Here is an 18,311-nt window from a genome sequence, read left to right on the forward strand (position 1 = left end):
GATCACTAGCAAGAAGAGTATAAAAACATGTTTGTTCACCATTTGCCTCTCTTCCCATTCTGATAAGCCAACACTCCATCTACTGTGTGCAGGCCATCGGTGTCCAATCAGGAATGCTGGACATAAAATTTGGGAAACTAACAGAGAAAGCTTTAACTAGCGATATCAAGAGGGAGTATGCAAGTTTAAAAAGCAGAAATACAACAGCACCCATTATATCTGTAACCACCACCTGTTTTAGAGTCATGCAGCCTATTTTAAAGCTACATTTAAAAATAAATAAACTTTGTTTTGTTAACTGCTTGTGAAGATTTGCCATCACAGCAATGGCCTTCTTTAAAAACAAAATCAGCTTTAAAGCTTCAGTGAGAGATCAACTTATTCACATTTTTGCTTTGTCACAGTATTGGGAAGCATAAACCCAGAACAAATCCAGACATGTAGTTTTCATGTGGTGAAATCATAGTCAAATATGTTAGCTCCTCCTAAGCTTAAAAAAAAAAAAAAGAAAAAAAAAAGAATTTTTTCAGGTATGATTAAATCACCAGCTCCAGTTCAAAGTAGCAGGTTTGTCTCAGAGTGAAGTGCTATTTAAAAATAAATAAACAAACTCACCTGAGCTTGCTGCTTCCTCGGTTGTAGCTGAAGGATGGCGTGCGGCTGCTGAGGGAGGCAGAGGTTTTGATTACAGACTCCAGTGACGGGCTTTTCCTCATAAGGCTGTTAGGTTTCAGGTCTTCCCTGCAGCTCGCCAATTTGTCTGTGGGAATTAAAACAACACACAGGAGAATGAAAAGAAAGTTAGAAATGGAGGGATCAAAAGATAAAGTACATTTGACAAATACCATGTGCAGTTGCAGGGCATGAAAGGCAATGGGACAAATAGAAGTTAATTGTATTCTGCTTTAAGACTTCTAGCGTTCTGCAGTTATGGAAAGTCACATTATCCTCCAAGGTGTCTATGTTGCTAAACTACTGATGTACCCACTGTGTACAAAATAATACTTGAATTCTAATGAGCAGTAAAATCTAAATAATCTGGATTTACTGCAATAAAACATTTTTTAAAAAATCCCTTATCCAATTAAAGTAATCCTGTGATTCTAAAGTCACTGTGTTTTTCAAATGACTCCTCAGAGATGGAGCAAGAAGACCTACTGAATGTAGATGCTGACATTTTAAGAGCCATGCACAAAATTTACAGCATTTGGTTGCCAAGGAGAAAAATCATAAAATTTGCCACCAAACTGGCAGCAGTCGGATGTTTGCATGTCTTTAATACCATTCATTTAGTGCTCATTGAAGACTCATAGTGGACTTTGGCTGTCAGTCTGTTGACCTAAAAGCCACCATTTGTTCCTGTGTGACAGTTAAAGGAAGTATGGATATTTGATAGCATTACCATTACAACATGCCCAAATCCCTTCTGTGTTACATACCATGAGGATGGGAGAATTCTCCGTGATTAATTCTTTTTTCCAGTGTCTTTGATAGTGGCTTTATGTGCGAGTGTCTCTAAAAAGAGAATGAAACAGTCATCTGAAACAGTTCCACTCACAGGAAGTCTGTATTTAAAGGGAATTTTAAAGGGAAACAGGGTGTATACCTGGATGGGGGATACAGCAGCAGCAGGTGCAGTGCGCACAGGGATCCCACTCAGTGGGCTTCTTGAGGAGGAATGCATTTGAACCGTGTGACCTGGCCCATCTGAAACACCAAGTCATGTAACCACTGAGTTCAAAAGTGCTCTGTAAAGCCTGCATTTATAGAAGCAAAGAATAACCTTTTTCATGTTAGAGGATAAAATAATGTCAGCAGCAATTTAAATATGGGGAAAAATGGCAGAAACCCAAAAAGTGAAGGTTGAGTCACCATGGACATCAGAAATCGAATACTGAAGTGTTTACAAAGATTAAACAAATGTCACAGCCCACTTTCCACTTTTTTTTAATTTTTTTAAACAGTTGGACTCCTAGTCTTCTTTTCATTTTTGATATTTGAGAAATTAATAGTATATTTTACTCAGTTTTGGTACATTTCCCCCAACAATTTATTTTGAAGTTTAGCTTGTTTCATAAAAAAAAGAAAAAGAAAAAAAAGAATAGCCTTGGTTGAAAGATTAAATAAAACCAGTAAAACTGTCCTAATGTATGCAGCTCTACATAATGTTCATGTCAAGCTGCTTAATAAATGAAACAAGAGGCACCATCTCCATAATGCATGACTAAAGTTTCTAAATGAAAATGCCTCCTATCAGTAGAAGATATATCCAGCATGTCATTTTTGATTTTACTGAGACACACAAGGAAACCCTCCGACCTGTCTGAGGCCAGCTTAGCCAGGACCGTCCAGCCCAATCGCACAAGTTGCAGAGAAAAGCCACATATTCATAGACCTCTCAGCAGCTGTTCTGCTCTACAGTTACACTGCGTAATGGGATGCCCTGAAAGTGTGTGTCTGTGTGCTGAGGTGCTCGTGCTCACTTTGTCCAACAGTATCAAAGGACTTAATGAGGGATTTGACAGTAGCTCCAGGCTCTGTGTTGGAATCTCCGCTGGCGTCGGCGGGCGTGGCTGGGATCATGGAGATGCCGCACCAGTGACGGCCGTTATCCGAGTCAGACACTCTCACCTCTTCACCTTGGGACCTGGCAGACACAATGAACAGGATTGCTGTGTGGACACACAGGTAGCACAAACACTAGAGGGAGGAGAAACGGCAAATTGTGACCTGGTGAATTTCAAAACCCTGAATTTAGAACTTATCTTATGAGATAACCCATTGACCAGTGAGAAAGGGGAGACTGCACGTTTTAAAAATAGGGTGTTTGCTCAGTGTATCAACAAGATCATGTGATCAGCTTGAACTGAAGAACTGTCAATAACTGATGACTAGCTGGAGACAAAAAGAGTTTGGAAAACCTTAATGAGCAGTAGAGACGCTTTCTGCCGTTGTACCTGGTGAACATTGGACCAAAGGCTACAGCGTGAGGGTCTGCAGCCTCTTTACAGACAAGAGGAGACAGAAATGACAAACAAGTTCTTAACTCACTTTCACCAAAAAAAAAAGAAGAAAAAAAAAGTAGACTGACAGAGAGACGACTGCAGTTATACTGGTGTCATTTAATTTATTCATTTGCCTGATAAACAGCAGTCAGACATAATAACACACGTCTAAGTTCACAAGCATAAAACCAGTCATGAGTCTTTCTAGGCAGAATAAATTAACAGGACATTCATGAATTGTTCATCAAAAGAAAATGATCCATCACATTGTTAGTAGCTCATCTTTCTTTAGAAGGTCGGGTTTCTTGAGTGAATCCAAATGCTTACATTTTGAGCACCAGTACCTTTACCTTGGGATTAAAATATGGCTTTTAAAAATTGTAACCTGAGATCCTGCAACCGTATGACCGTATACTACCACAGTATGCAATATTCTATTGAAGTTTTTGTTGAACAATGAAATAAACCTTTCAAAATTATATCACATTACTTGAGTGACACATTAAGAAGGATGTTAAAGAAATCTCAGAGTCCCATTATAACATGATTTTTTTTTTTTTAGAGTAACCTCAGAGGCTCAGATAAAAAGTGTGTGTTTAATTCTACATCATCTTATGCAGCTAAAAAGTTGAATTAAAGAAAATGAGTTCAGCTCATAATTTAAAAGTGGTTTCTTGTGTGAAATAAAACAATCATTTTAGGAACATGTAACACAGTCTTCTTGGTCTAAGGGTTAAAATGGCATGTTTCAGTAGAGCAAAAAGTGGCTTGGAGGAACAGCTGTTTGCGTTTGTGGCAGTTCCAATGTTGGCAGTATAATATTAAGAAGACATTTAGAAGAAATATCGCAATCATTAAAAACAGGCAAATAGAAACAGTGCAGAGGATACCTGTGTGCTGAGATAACAGAGATTTAAAGTTATTATGTGTTCTACAGTGCCATCAAATGGCTAAATAGGAAACTGCATTTTAGACCAATCAGAGGAATCAAGAGTCAAGTAAACAAGTGACAACAATCTGACTAATATAGAGCTAGTAAGCAGAATAATATTAGGTCCAGAACTATATACTGTATGAATATCACTGGACTTTTGTTCTGTTTTGTTGCTTTGGCCTTGCGATGTGTATGTTCTGATGTTATGAGTTTGTCTTTGTTCTGGCAGTGTTTGGGAAACGCAAGTCTCTGAGCTTTGCTACTCTCTGAACATTTACCCATATTTTCATACCGCTACCAGTTTTTTCAGTGTTCTTTCTGTAACACTTCATCTGTTCAACTTTCTGAAAGGCACAAAGCAGCTTCACACATTATTATAAACAAACAAACAAAAAATACAAGTCTCTCAGTCCTGGAATCTCAAACACAAGAGAATCACAAAAATAAAGGGTACATTCATTGAGAAACAAAAATACAGTATTTTTAAAAGGTCATGAAGACATGAAGAGAGATAGAAGCCGGTCTGTGTCACAAGAATTCGTCTGTGGTTACAGAGGTCACAGTGGCTTACAATTAAACTATTTTACCACATTACATGTTTAATGTCATATTAAGTGCAACAATAACACTCTTCACGTGGTGCTGAGGTGAGAGACGCTTCTTTAGTGCCCTTCTACTGCCGTCTTGGTCTCAAAAGTGGCCCCGGAACTTATTCTGGAGAGAAAAGAAGAAAGGACATGAACTGCAGTGTAACAGCTAATGTTTACACAATGACCTTGTTTTCTTCTCAGCATTATTATTTTCAAAGCCAGACCTGTGGGTGCTTGCAGACTTCTAAAATCTCTGCTCCATGCATACCTCAAAGGATTAATACAGTCACTCAGAATCAAATTTCAATAAAATCACCCTGTGATGAAATGTATCTGCAGCAGATGATGCATTGCATGAGTTTAATCCAGTCATGCCGTGCAGACCATCCTGCTATACAACCAAAAAACAATTAAGAGTGTTATTCATTTAAAGGACAGCAGGTGGCACCAGATACATCTACTCGAACCAAAGGTTGAAAAAAAGAAAAAAAGAAATCAGGCAAAGCAAACCAAAAAGGGCATGATACCCCTGAGGGTGCAGTCAGCCAGCACACAGAAAGACAGACAGAGTCAGACAGGCTGAAGCGGCAACACGAAGCCAAACATAGATAGGAAGGTCAGTGAGCATCAGCAGCACACAGGGCAGAGAGAGGCAGGCTGGCTGAGAGAGCACTGCAGGGCAGGAAACTCACCTGGGCTTTACACAGGGAGGCTTGTCAGAGGGACTTCTTTGATAGAGTCATCACAGGGAACTGCTGGAGGTGGGGAGCGGACGCAGCGTAACAGCTAATCTTGGGGAGAGTTTGCTGATTTAGCCGTGGTCTAAAGCCACTACTATATTCTCAAGTACTGCATGAAATCTGAAGAAAAGACATATCTGGTTTTTAAACCAAATATTACGGTTTCTTAAGTGGTAAAACTACTGGTGAGCAGTTTAATAATTAATAGTAATAAAAAAGTTTTTTTAATATAAATTAATTAAATTAATAAAAATTTGTTTCGCTACCTGAAAGGATTATACCATGGCCAGCCACAAATATAAAGAGAGCGCTGTACAGTCACAAATCTAAGCAGACTTTGCCACAGAAGTATTTGACCTGGCTTGATAATGAAAGAAGACAAGACTGTCAAAAACACTATGGTATATGCACACTAAAACACACTTATATAATAACACACGATCCAACGCAATGCTCATCAACAACAATGCTGCACTGACATATTCCGATCGCACTATGTGAAGTCTTGAATAGTGTGACAGATTGGTGTGGGATATTTGCTGTAAAAAACTAATCACAGATTCTGCTCTGACCATGAAGCAGATCTGCCACCATTTATTTAAAAAAATAAAATTTTATATTATTCATATTGTCCTATCAATACTGCTGAAGTTTGCTGCATTTTGAGTGTCAGGAATAAACGTTACCAGAGGGTAAGTGTGGAAGAGGGAGACGGAGAGGGCAGCAGCTTAAAAGGAATAGAATACACAGAGGGAAATACCACAGGAGACGGCTCATTTACCAACAGAGTCTGCCAAATCCCGGGAACCTAGACTCAAAAGCACCAAGGTTTGGATCTTGTGAAACATCATAAACTAAATTGTATCTATACTAAATGTAGATATGTCTAAATAGATTATTGGGTGGTATTCTTATTCATTAAGCATGTATAAAACACAGGTAATAAGAGATATGGCAGGACTCTGGCAGGTATATCATAACTACATTTGTACAGGGAGAAAAGAACTGCAGCCCAATGCTAAAAAAGGGGAAACTGGTGGAGGGAGAGGAACTGAAAAATATGGGGAAGATAGTACCTGACTCCCTGCAGGGCCTCAAGGTCTGCAGAAAGCTTTGCATTACGATCCTGCTCCTCCTGCAGCTCCCTCCTGAGTGTGCGCAGCTCTTGTTGAGCTTCCACCTTGATATCATTCGCTACGACCACAGCCGTCTGGAGGTCTGCCTGAAAACGACGCCACTCCTCCTTTTCATCCTGAAGGCACAAACATGCAGAATCATATACATGTTATTCATTCTGACAGAAAATGACTCAAAGACATTTGAATTTAGTTGAAATGGAAGAATGACTGGTCCTTATATAAAAGGAAACGAGATATTACATGCATTTTTTATATTCTTGTGAATATTCAATCCACCAATTACTGGAAAAACTAACAACGCATCAGTGAAATTTTGCTTAGTTATTTCAAACTAGAATTTAGTATGAAAATTCACTTCAAGACATAAAAAAAGGAAAAAAATCTGATCTCTGATCTCAACATCAAAAATCAAAAGGTAGACAACTTTTTGGCTTCCTCCCGGGAACAAACACTGGGGAAAAAATAAAAAAATAAAAAATAAAATAGGACTTCCCTTACCCACTGAGGTAGAAATCAAAAACATCTAAGCACCCAGTTGATGACACCCAGTTATAACTCTCCTGCAGGCCTGATTCCTCCTTCCCACCTTCTTCTCTTACAGAATGCTCATCAGAGTTAAAATCCTGGCTCCACTCTAATTTTCTTGAGCTCAATGAGGATAAAACTGAAATCCTTATCGGTACTAAATCCAACCCTACTAAAGGCAAATCATTTCACTCTCACTATTGATAACTCCACAGATTTCCCTTCACTTCAGGTTAAGAGCCTTGGTGTCATCTTAGACAGCTCACTATCCACTAAATCTCACATCAATGATCTCACCCGTTCTGCCCATTTCCGTCTACGCAACATTAACCGGTTACGTCCTTCTCTTTCCACCCAGTCTGCGTCCATAGTCTGCGTCTTGTCCACAATCTCGTTACCTCTGGCATTGACTATTGTAATTCTCTCTTGGATGGTCTCCCCCAAAAATCCCTCCATAAGCTTCAACTGGTTCAAAACTCCGGACCAGAACACAGAACCCCCCTCCGACCAGCACACAAACCTTAACCTTCAGGAACTTCACTGGCTCCCTATGAAATTCCGAATAGTATACAATCTTCTTCTGCTTACCTTCAAGGCCCTTCATAACCTTGATGCTCCCAACCTTTCTGACCTGTTAAGCACTACCTCTTCTGCCTGCTCACTTCGATCTTCTTCTATCCAGCTTGCTGTGCCTTCTTTCTGCCTCTGCACCATGGGAAGCAGAGCTTTCAGTTGCTCTGCTCCCAGGCTGTGGAACTCTCTACCCCCAAATATAAGAAACACTGGTTCTCTCCCCCAGTTTAAATCCCAACTCAAAACCTATCTTTTCAAATCTGCATATTCACTGTGAACTTACTGTTTATTTTATCATGTGTTTTGTTTTTTTAAATTGTTCTTCGTTTTGTCATTGTTCTACTATGCGTTTTATTCTATTGTTAAGTGTCCATGGGTGTCTTGAAAGGCGCTTTTATAGAAAAATGTATTGTTATTGTTATTATTTCTTATCATTATCATTGTTATCATCACCATTATTATCATTGTTATTATCATCATCATCATCATCATCATCAATATCAATCAAATTTGTACTTTATAGATTTTGGTTTTTTTTGTTTATGTAGTCTCTGCATTACACCAAATTTTGTTTTCTACTAGAACACTGACTTTCCTCAGGATTTGATAAAAATTTCAACAGTTTTAGTATTTTGTAAGACCACCAACAATCAGCAGCCACACAGCACAAGCTGAAGATTACGATAATGATTATCACCATTAGATCCACCAAGTCTTAAACTGCCATACTTGATGTCTTTTTTAAATCTATAAATGTCCATTTTAAAGCGTTGGTGGCTGTAGCTCAGGAGACAGTACAGGTCTGCTAATTGGAAGTTTTCATGAATTTGTGTGAAAGCATGTGAATGAGACATGTTGTAGAAAGTGCACTGAGTGCTCAACTACAGTAGAAATGCTGTACTATATAAGAACCAGTTCATTAAAACTAAACTGATGGAAGAAGCTGCCTGTCTCAGGACCCCATCTGCATATTCTAAAATGCTACTGGAACAATGTTTAGTGGAAAGAAGACTTATTGGTCTCTTTGGCAAAAAAAAAAAAAAAAAAAAAAAAAAAACACACAAGGAAAAACTGAAAACATCACCATGAACTTAATGTGTCACTCCACCAAAAATTTCTTCCTTGTAGGAATTCAAGGACAACTGTAAAAGAATGGCTACGGTTATGTGAACTAAGCTGTAAGTGCATAACTCTGTGACAATTATCACAATAATATGGATGCTTGCATGGCTTACAAATGAAAGAGAAACAACATACTGTAAACGAAAGATGTTATATGGTATACACTAAACAAAAGGGCTGTCCTCTGAGCGTGTCACATTACATGCCACATAATTAGAGACCTACCAAGATGTGAACTTTTAAAACTCAGTACATCAGGTCTGCACACTTCTTACCTTCATTTGTCTACTCATAACTTTCAGTTGCCGCTCTGCTTCAGCCTTCTGCTCCTCCAGCTTTTTGACCAGATCTGCAATGGTAAATTCAAGGTCTTTGAGAACTTCTGCCTAAACACTACCATCGCTGAGGTCTAGCTTACCGTAGGTTTAATAAATAAGCATTCACTATGAGCAGCACAGTTTTCAGTATTGTGGAGCACAACCAACTTACAGCTTAACATCTATTATATAAGTAGTGGTGTCTAGCAATAGCAATATCAGACTAAATCCAGAATTTGTAGAAGTCTGTCAAAACACAGTGTGTCCAGCTATATGGAATCAGCCAGCTGCAGTAATGCAAAGTCAACGACAGATGAGTTACAGCATGAACTCACATTGCATGGCGCTTTTATACACTCTCAGTTGCTAGTTTATGAGCTTTCATTAATGCAGTCTATTCCAGCGCTCGTTCAATAAATCTTACCTTTATGAATCTAAAGCTCAGTGTTTGTTAAAACTGTTTAGAGATGTGATGTTTCTCCACTGTGGACACGTTTCTAATATTTTATGAGCATTTATGAGGACTTCAAGTTATGACTCCACAAAACATTAGAGAATAGCAGGGACCTGAACCCCTATTTATATTAACTTACTTTCCATGTCCAGGACAGCCTGGTTGGTGTGACAGTTAACAGCCCTCTGCTGCTCCACCTGGTCCTCCAGCTCAAATATGGTCTCCTTCATCTCCTTCACCTGGTTCTCACCCTGGATTCCCGCTTCCTCCAGGGAAGCCACTTGGTTACATAGCTCCAGTTCTCTCTTTTCAGCCCGCTCCTGAAGCTGCTGACATTTTGCCTCCACCTGTGTACATGTAAACATACAAGAGCTTACAGTGACTTTAAGACATCATTGTGCAAAACAGACATGTGGTTAAGTTGCCTTTGGTTAAAGAAAGAATAATAATGGATTTCACTGTATATATCTCAGGATATTAAATAAAAGGTACTTGCTTCATTTTTTTACCACAACTCCTCAATCGTTGTGATTAATAAAACAAACAACAAAGTTGTGTCTGACATCAATAATTTGGCATTCAGCGAAATGAGTGACATGAAAGATGGCACCAACTCTGACTAGTTCTGACTACATCATGGTGTTTTTTGCTCCACTGAAAGCTTTAGTCAAAGTTCTACTATGATTGCTGCTTTGAGAAATGACTTTGTAAAGTCAGTCTTTGACAGAACAAGATACTAAAACGAGACAGTGATGTAGTCACGCAGGACACCCTCCAACTGACACCATGTGGCTCTAATAGATCAAGATGTTTGTAAGTGAACTTATGGAGTGGTCACACCCTGACACCCACGTGCCTGAGGAGAGTTATGTGACTCTGAGGGTCCACCCTACTGTTGGCACCACAGTCACAACCCAGTAATGACGACATCACTAAGCTGATGGTGACACATTTCGCTTTGGAACAACAACCGCCAACATGACCCCTAACTCATACTGCCTCAGCGGGTTCTCGGATGTGTGGTGTTGTAGGGGAAAACCAAAATGAATACTGAGGAAACATATGAAAATCATTTAAGTGGCATTGAGTTCATGCATTGCAGTGGTGAGGTACTCAGTACCAATTTAACAGTCATGTTCACACCAGTGTGAGAGAAGTTTGTCCTCAGTCACACTCAAGAGAAAAATCACATGGCTTTTCCTTTCAGTCAAATTTTTAATCATTAAGATTCAAGACTCTTAATTATGAAAGCAAAACAAATTTATAGCAATAAGAAGTTCTGTACTTCTCAAGTACAATACAGGGAGTGCAGAATTATTAGGCAAATGAGTATTTTGTCCACATCATCCTCTTCATGCATGTTGTCTTACTCCAAGCTGTATAGGCTCGAAAGCCTACTACCAATTAAGCATATTAGGTGATGTGAATCTCTGTAATGAGAAGGGGTGTGGTCTAATGACATCAACACCCTATATCAGGTGTGCATAATTATTAGGCAACGTCCTTTCCTTTGGCAAAATGGGTCAAAAGAAGGACTTGACAGGCTCAGAAAAGTCAAAAATAGTGAGATATCTTGCAGAGGGATGCAGCAGTCTCAAAATTGCAAAGCTTCTGAAGCGTGATCATCGAACAATCAAGCGTTTCATTCTAAATAGTCAACAGGGTCGCAAGAAGCGTGTGGAAAAACCAAGGCGCAAAATAACTGCCCATGAACTGAGAAAAGTCAAGCGTGCAGCCGCCAAGATGCCACTTGCCACCAGTTTGGCCATATTTCAGAGCTGCAACATCACTGGAGTGCCCAAAAGCACAAGGTGTGCAATACTCAGAGACATGGCCAAGGTAAGAAAGGCTGAAAGACGACCACCACTGAACAAGACACACAAGCTGAAACGTCAAGACTGGGCCAAGAAATATCTCAAGACTGGTTTTTCTAAGGTTTTATGGACTGATGAAATGAGAGTGAGTCTTGATGGGCCAGATGGATGGGCCCGTGGCTGGATTGGTAAAGGGCAGAGAGCTCCAGTCCGACTCAGACGCCAGCAAGGTGGAGGTGGAGTACTGGTTTGGGCTGGTATCATCAAAGATGAGCTTGTGGGGCCTTTTCGGGTTGAGGATGGAGTCAAGCTCAACTCCAAGTCCTACTGCCAGTTTCTGGAAGACACCTTCTTCAAGCAGTGGTACAGGAAGAAGTCTGCATCCTTCAAGAAAAACATGATTTTCATGCAGGACAATGCTCCATCACACGCGTCCAAGTACTCCACAGCGTGGCTGGCAAGAAAGGGTATAAAAGAAGAAGAAGAACTAATGACATGGCCTCCTTGTTCACCTGATCTGAACCCCATTGAGAACCTGTGGTCCATCATCAAATGTGAGATTTACAAGGAGGGAAAACAGTACACCTCTCTGAACAGTGTCTGGGAGGCTGTGGTTGCTGCTGCACGCAATGTTGATGGTGAACAGATCAAAACACTGACAGAATCCATGGATGGCAGGCTTTTGAGTGTCCTTGCAAAGAAAGGTGGCTATATTGGTCGCTGATTTGTTTTTGTTTTGTTTTTGAATGTCAGAAATGTATATTTGTGAATGTGGAGATGTTATATTGGTTTCACTGGTAAAAATAAATAATTGAAATGGGTATATATTTGTTTTTTGTTAAGTTGCCTAATAATTATGCACAGTAATAGTCACCTGCACACACAGATATCCCCCTAAAATAGCTAAAACTAAAAACAAACTAAAAACTACTTCCAAAAACATTCAGCTTTGATATTAATGAGTTTTTTGGGTTCATTGAGAACATGGTTGTTGTTCAATAATAAAATTATTCCTCAAAAATACAACTTGCCTAATAATTCTGCACTCCCTGTATATGCACAAGATTATAAGATATTACGGACAACTATGGCTGCTGTGTTTTGCAATTCTATACACAACTTACAGTAAGAGTGGATGAACAAATTGCTGTTTTGGTCACAGCAAGTCATATAATTTACATCACAGGACCACTTTAAAAACAGTCCACAGGATCCATACTAAAACTGTACGGTGGTTGAAATGATCAGCGTTGAATTTTAATACGTTTATTAAGGAGAACTTGTTATACAACTGCAATTCTTCGGCTTAATAAATCAAACATAATTAAAAGCACTTGGTTGATTACTTGTATTTTTTTTTTTTTTAAACATCTGTAACATGTTATATAAAGTGAAATTAAATTTGTGAACTGGATCATAGACTGTGCCCAAATTCAGGGGCTACATCCTTCGAAGGACCTGGCCTTCCCGGTCTATGTAGGCCGCGTAGGTTGGAAGGGCAAGGCTGTTAAATTGGACGGTCTAGCCTACGACGTGTGGTTTCTGTTACCTAGCAACCACGACATAAGCAGCTACACCTGTGGTGGATGGCATGTTCGACAGTATACGTGGTTTGTCATATTTTATTTACATTATTACATCTATGTAAGCAGTTTCCCCAGTCTACAAACATGTATGTATGCATCAGATCAGAGTATTCATTCATTCACACACACTCTCTCACACTCTCACACACACACACACTCTCTCTCACACACACACACACACACACACACACACACACACACACACACACTCTTCCAATTTGTTTTTATACACTATTATTTTTGTTTTAGGAATTAGCATACACCTATTTCTCAGTCAAATTTGTTCATAAGGAAACATCATAAATGAAGTTCTTACTGCTCACATGCCACTCGGTTGCTTCCACTGAGTGTACTAACTACAGAGAGCCAAGATAGGAATATGAATAGTTTCCAAAATGTCAAGCATATTTTCTTTATAGTGCATTTATGTGTTTAATCAACTGACCTGGTGAAGGTGCAATAAATATATTATGAATGCCAAGACGGAAAATATGTTATCAATTTTGCCTGTCTCTTACCTTAGACACGGAGGCTTGCACATGCTCAGTCTCAGCCTGCGCCTGAAGCAGCTCCTGTCTTAGTTCTGTCAGCTCCACTCCCAGCTTGTCTCTCTCAGTGTGGGCTGTCTTCAGCAGAGTCTGCAGCTCAGTGTTGTCACTGGCACTTTGCATAGCCTTCAACTCAGTCACTTTTTGCCTCTCAATGTCCACCTGTGCCTTCAACCTGTTATTTTCCAGTCTCAGACCCTCAGCTGTTGCCCTCTGGTCTTCTGCAGCTTGAGCTGCCTGACCTCCGGCTTCCAGCTCTCTGTCCAACTGGGCTTGCAACCTGTCTAACTCCTCTCTGAGGCAGTGCACCTGGCTCTGGGCCTCCTGGTGCTCCTCCTCCAGGGCCCGCAAGCTGCCCGTTAGTTGCTGCTGGATGTCTACTAGCTTCTCCCGTTCAAAGCGTGAACTCTCTACCAGCTCAGCATACCTCTGCTCCAGTTCGACCAGTCTAGGCCTCTGGCTACCCAGCTCCTCCTCCCTCTGGGCCTGAGCCTGAGCCTGCTCCTGAAGCCGGACAGAGAGCGTTTCATTCTTTTGGGCCAATACCTCCAGACGCTCTCTCTGCTGTTGAAGTGAGGTCTGCAGGAGTCGTTTCTCCTCAACCAGACGCTCGTTCTCAGCTGTCAGCTCCTGCACCACTTGCTGCTGGTCAGCCAGCTCCTGTATTGTTGCCTGCAGTTCCTCCGATGTGCTGTGGTGGCTCTCCTCCATCTTGTGAATCTGTTCGGTTAGGCTCTGCAAGGAGATGTCCTGACCTCTGGCACTGTTAACTGCCCCTGCTTGATCAGTGCTCCCACTGACACCACTGCTTGCTGATTCTGAGCGTGATGGGATCTTCTCAAACTCTGAGGAGTCAGGTGACGGTGACCCCTTGGTGATGTCAGAACTGGAAGATCCAGAGGTTTTGAGTGGGCTGGCAGTAGAGGGGAGACTATGCTGTTGCGGAGCTGAAGAGTCTGAGGACAGGCCATTCACCAGAGGCTTGGAGGAGGTGCTTGTGTTTGTACTACAGATAGAAGATGCCTCCAAGCTAAGCAGCTTCTCCTTCAGTGCCTGATTCTCCTCTCTGAGGGCTGCCAGCTCCCTCTGAAACTTCCCATTCTTCTCCCTCAGCTCTCCAACCAGCACAAGGGCCTCCCCCACCTGTCCTTGCTCGCGATCGGCTGCAGGTTCTTGAGGTGAAACAGAATTGGATGAGGGTGAGGAGGAAGCAGAAGAGGCTTTACCCTTACAGCGTTGCAACTCCATCCTGAGATTGCTGATCTCTAGGTCTTTAGCCTTTGCCTCAGCAAGAAGCTCCTTCACCTGGCTTTCCAGAAGACTCTTTTCTTGGCCCTCTGCATCTGCACGAGATTTGGCTGAATTACGGGTCTGTCTTGTCATGGTCGAGAGGCTGGAAGTGCTGGCACTGGAAACCAGTCTCTTTGTGGAATTGCTCTTCAGCTGGTCCCTTAGAGAGCTGCGGTCTCTTGTTATGGCAGAGGGCATTTCTCTAGGAGCAGGGATTCCAGACTTCTTGACAGTTTGTGCACCTGAAAAACACACAAAGTAGTATATAATGAAACTGTGTTTAATTATCCAGTGGCAAAACTGATTTATAAGTGTAAACAATTTTTTCCCTTCGCTTTGTCAGCTAAAAGGCCACTTTAACAGACTGTGTTGGGGACCAATTGTTATAAAGACTTCTTACATGCCAAAACAAATCTAAGCCTCTACATCTAATAGCTGCTAAAATCATAACTATAACCTTCAAACAAAACTGAGTGGCTACATAAGTAGAACCACTGAAAATTCCATAAAACCAATACAAACAATATTATTTACAAGGATCAAACTTGTTAATTGTGTTTAATAGCTAAAGTGGATCAAATACTCATTTAATTTGAAACTGAAAAATACAAAGAAACAAAAGAGTCCACTTGGACTACAAATGTAAATCCTGTGATGATACAGAGTCCAGATTTATAATTTGTGATTCATGCATCAATAAACTTGTTCTTTGTAGTATTATCATGTAGCAGGCTTCACACTGACAAGTGGAGGTTAACAGAATCAACATACCCCCATGCTAGAACCAGGAATTTGTTAACATCATGTGATGACACTAACTGAACAGACAGTGCATCGCATTCATACTTGTATTATTCAGCACATGGTCACTATACCCTATTCACATATTGTTCTCTGTTTGGACAACAGTACATTTGCCTGACACTGTCTGTTGCTCGCTGTAACCATTCATGACTGCAGCAGAGCTTAACTGCATCAATGTGGGCCGCAGCCGCGAGGCCTTTCCAGACCCCTCTCAAATATGAAGAGTATTTACTGATGCCTCGCATGAGTTGTGTGCCGCCTGAAAACGCTGTATTGTTTGTTTTCAGATCATCAGCAAACAGCGAAACGGACACAAGGGGCCTGCTTGTTTCAAAGGATGACAAAGGTCCCTGTGCACGTGGAGCAATCAGGCACAGAACAGTTTAAGCAGAGCACAGACAGAGAGAGCACTGTCTCTCTCTCTCTCATACATGCAGCTTCATCATCAAGCCCCCAAAGCAAAGGCTAGACAGGCATCCTGTGAGAGGAGACGGATCATCACCCAGAGCAACATGCGCACACACTTCAAGCAAAGACGCATACAAAATGGAAAAAACAAATGGACTCGTTTTGAATGGAAATCCTATACCTCCGTGGGTTTTTTTTAATACTGTGCCATTGATAGGCTCTGTACACAGACTACCCCCTCATTCAATTAGGTAGGTAGGCAGAAGCTGCCAACACTGGCACAATTTCTGGGGTACAAAGCTGTTTAAGATTCCTGCAGTGAGAAGCTTTGCTTCGAAAGCAGAGTGGTAAAATCATATCAACTGTGTCAAAGTTTTCAGTGAAAATCCTTAAACAATCAGATTTGAAAGACAATTGTAGACTATGCAAATGAAGAATAGTAGCATGGGCTCTGGACACTGTGTGTTGTCACTCCTTAAAAGATCTGCCACGTGCCTCAAATGAAGGGATGCTACGGTTTTCTTTCCAAGCTCCTTAGATGCTACAGTTTATAAATGCAGAACTTCTTATCCTGTCAGGTAAACTGAGACCCAGATCTTCACAAAGATCCAAAGAACTGCATCAACATTCACAGTTACATGTCTGCATTTCACAGATGATGAACCCATGACTGACAGAATGAGGACAGAAAGCACTCCTAAAGTCCCATGAAAGATGTTAACATAAAATAAACCCTGAATGTTTACTACATTTTACTATGCACTTCTCGATGCACCATCCACACGTGGGAGGCAAAGAAACACCTACCAACTCATATTCTAATGATGGGTGCTAATAAAGAGAGGCTAAATAGGTCTATGTGAGAGAGAGTCTGGAGTGATTAAGATCAGGCTATTTCCTTGAGAATGACTGATGCCAAGAATGGGACTGTGGGCCAGCCTTCCATTTGCTGTCCCTTCATCTTCTGTTTTCTTCTTGCTCTTAGTGAATAAAACCCAGATGGAGCACATGAACTCACTCATCTTTAGATCACCCACCTCTTTAACCATGACATCACCACAGCTGCTTCATGTGCACAGAGAAATGACACCAGTCTCAATACCAGCAGTTAGCACATGCAAAAAGAGACACTAAATAGCCACTAGTATACAGAGTCCGGTAGTTACAGAACCAAGCCTTCGATGCAAGGCTCCATATCAGAGGTGCTTTGCACTCCAATGTATCCAAATTCTACCAATTACCATTAATTAAAACCACTTATAGTATGTTTCAGTTAGAAACATTACAGTCAACAAAAGACTGATATTTACATCTGCAATAATTTATATGTGGTGATGGTTTTGTTCCACAAGCTATCTATTCTGCTATGTGGATAAATGGAAATTCAGAGGCAGGGAGAGCAAAAGCAGGACCTCTCCAGGATCCAGGACCTCAGGAAAGTAAGAGCTGGGGTGGCAGTGGTTACAAAGTGGCTTGGAAATACATGCTGATAGAGTTTTAATAGCATGCTCTATATGAGATTTGGTAATTGGATGAGTAGCAGACTACTGATTGGCATTGAGATCAGCTTATTGTGTGGAATTTATGGCAGGTACAGAACAGGTTGAACTTCCTTAAGGTTACTGAGCATTTGGTATTACTGCTGACAGGTGACAGTATTTTTTTTTTTAAACATTTACTACTACAGTTAGTTTGTTTCCATGACACTAGCTGGAGAATATTTATTATTTTATACTCAAACTACCATCCTAATTGGCTAAATGTGGAAGGACTCCCTGAGAAGAAAGAGTTTAAATTAGAATGTGGTCAATGATATAAAATATGATAGCTGAAGAGTTTTTACTGAGACAATATAGTTGACATGGACATGAAAAGGCACTTATAATATTATTTCCTTATAAATAACAGGGGTTTCACAAATGTTGAAGAACCAAGAAAGTAAACAAAAGAACTATTAAAAAAAATTAACCATCACGTTTTCTGAGAGTAAAACATACCACTTTGTTTACAGACTAATGAAAGAAAGAAAGTAGGTGTGTTAACATCACTAATTAGGTGTCCCTCCCATCACTAAATTCACACACCACATTACAGCAATTTGACTGTTCAGTCAAAGCGGTAATATTAACTGAGGGCATGAACTGCAGAGAAAGCACAGCACAGACTTTATAGTTTTCAAGGCACATTAAAAACTTGTACTTCTAATTAATCTATTAATGTGCAAGAACTACATTTACTTTAGGGTCTTCAAAGAATAACATTTCCACTGTGGGTGTGCAAGTGCAAACCTTTCACAAATCAAAGTTAAAGCAGAGATAGTTAGCGGTTATCTTCCCCTTAATTTATTACAGTCTTTGATGTAGGTTGGCTCAGATCCAGAATCTTTTATAGCTACATCTGAGAAGAACTACTAAATCGATGAAAAGGAGTGGAATGGGCAGGTAAATGACATACTGACTGTA

General features: G+C 40.5%; 1 protein-coding gene and 1 long non-coding RNA gene across 17 annotated transcripts in view; both read right to left on the bottom strand.

The window, feature by feature from the left end:
• The window catches only part of specc1 (sperm antigen with calponin homology and coiled-coil domains 1), a 78,817-nt gene that overhangs the window by 27,613 nt on the left and 32,893 nt on the right, over positions 1 to 18,311 (bottom strand). For 10 of the 16 annotated variants that reach the window (XM_040014731.1, XM_040014724.1, XM_040014726.1 and 7 more), the window contains 8 exons: positions 13,318 to 14,879; positions 9,539 to 9,746; positions 8,904 to 8,977; positions 6,346 to 6,521; positions 2,484 to 2,647; positions 1,607 to 1,707; positions 1,440 to 1,515; positions 616 to 760 (listed from right to left, as the gene is read on the bottom strand). In XM_040014731.1, the coding sequence (XP_039870665.1) occupies positions 616 to 760; positions 1,440 to 1,515; positions 1,607 to 1,707; positions 2,484 to 2,647; positions 6,346 to 6,521; positions 8,904 to 8,977; positions 9,539 to 9,746; positions 13,318 to 14,879 (2,506 nt within the window). Of the gene's footprint in view, positions 1 to 615; positions 761 to 1,439; positions 1,516 to 1,606; positions 1,708 to 2,483; positions 2,648 to 3,102; positions 4,654 to 5,221; positions 5,407 to 5,535; positions 5,631 to 6,345; positions 6,522 to 8,903; positions 8,978 to 9,538; positions 9,747 to 13,317; positions 14,880 to 18,311 lie in introns of those variants that run through there. The other 6 variants (XR_005693711.1, XR_005693712.1, XR_005693709.1 and 3 more) reach the window with 6 other exon arrangements.
• LOC120723340 lies at positions 12,579 to 13,311 on the bottom strand. The gene is made up of 2 exons (XR_005693714.1): positions 13,009 to 13,311; positions 12,579 to 12,927 (listed from the first exon to the last, which is right to left on the bottom strand). It is a non-coding gene; the product is annotated as an uncharacterized LOC120723340 (long non-coding RNA).

Source organism: Simochromis diagramma, unplaced genomic scaffold (genome assembly GCF_900408965.1).
Source record: "Simochromis diagramma unplaced genomic scaffold, fSimDia1.1 OVJJ01000676.1, whole genome shotgun sequence".
NCBI lineage: Eukaryota > Metazoa > Chordata > Actinopteri > Cichliformes > Cichlidae > Simochromis > Simochromis diagramma.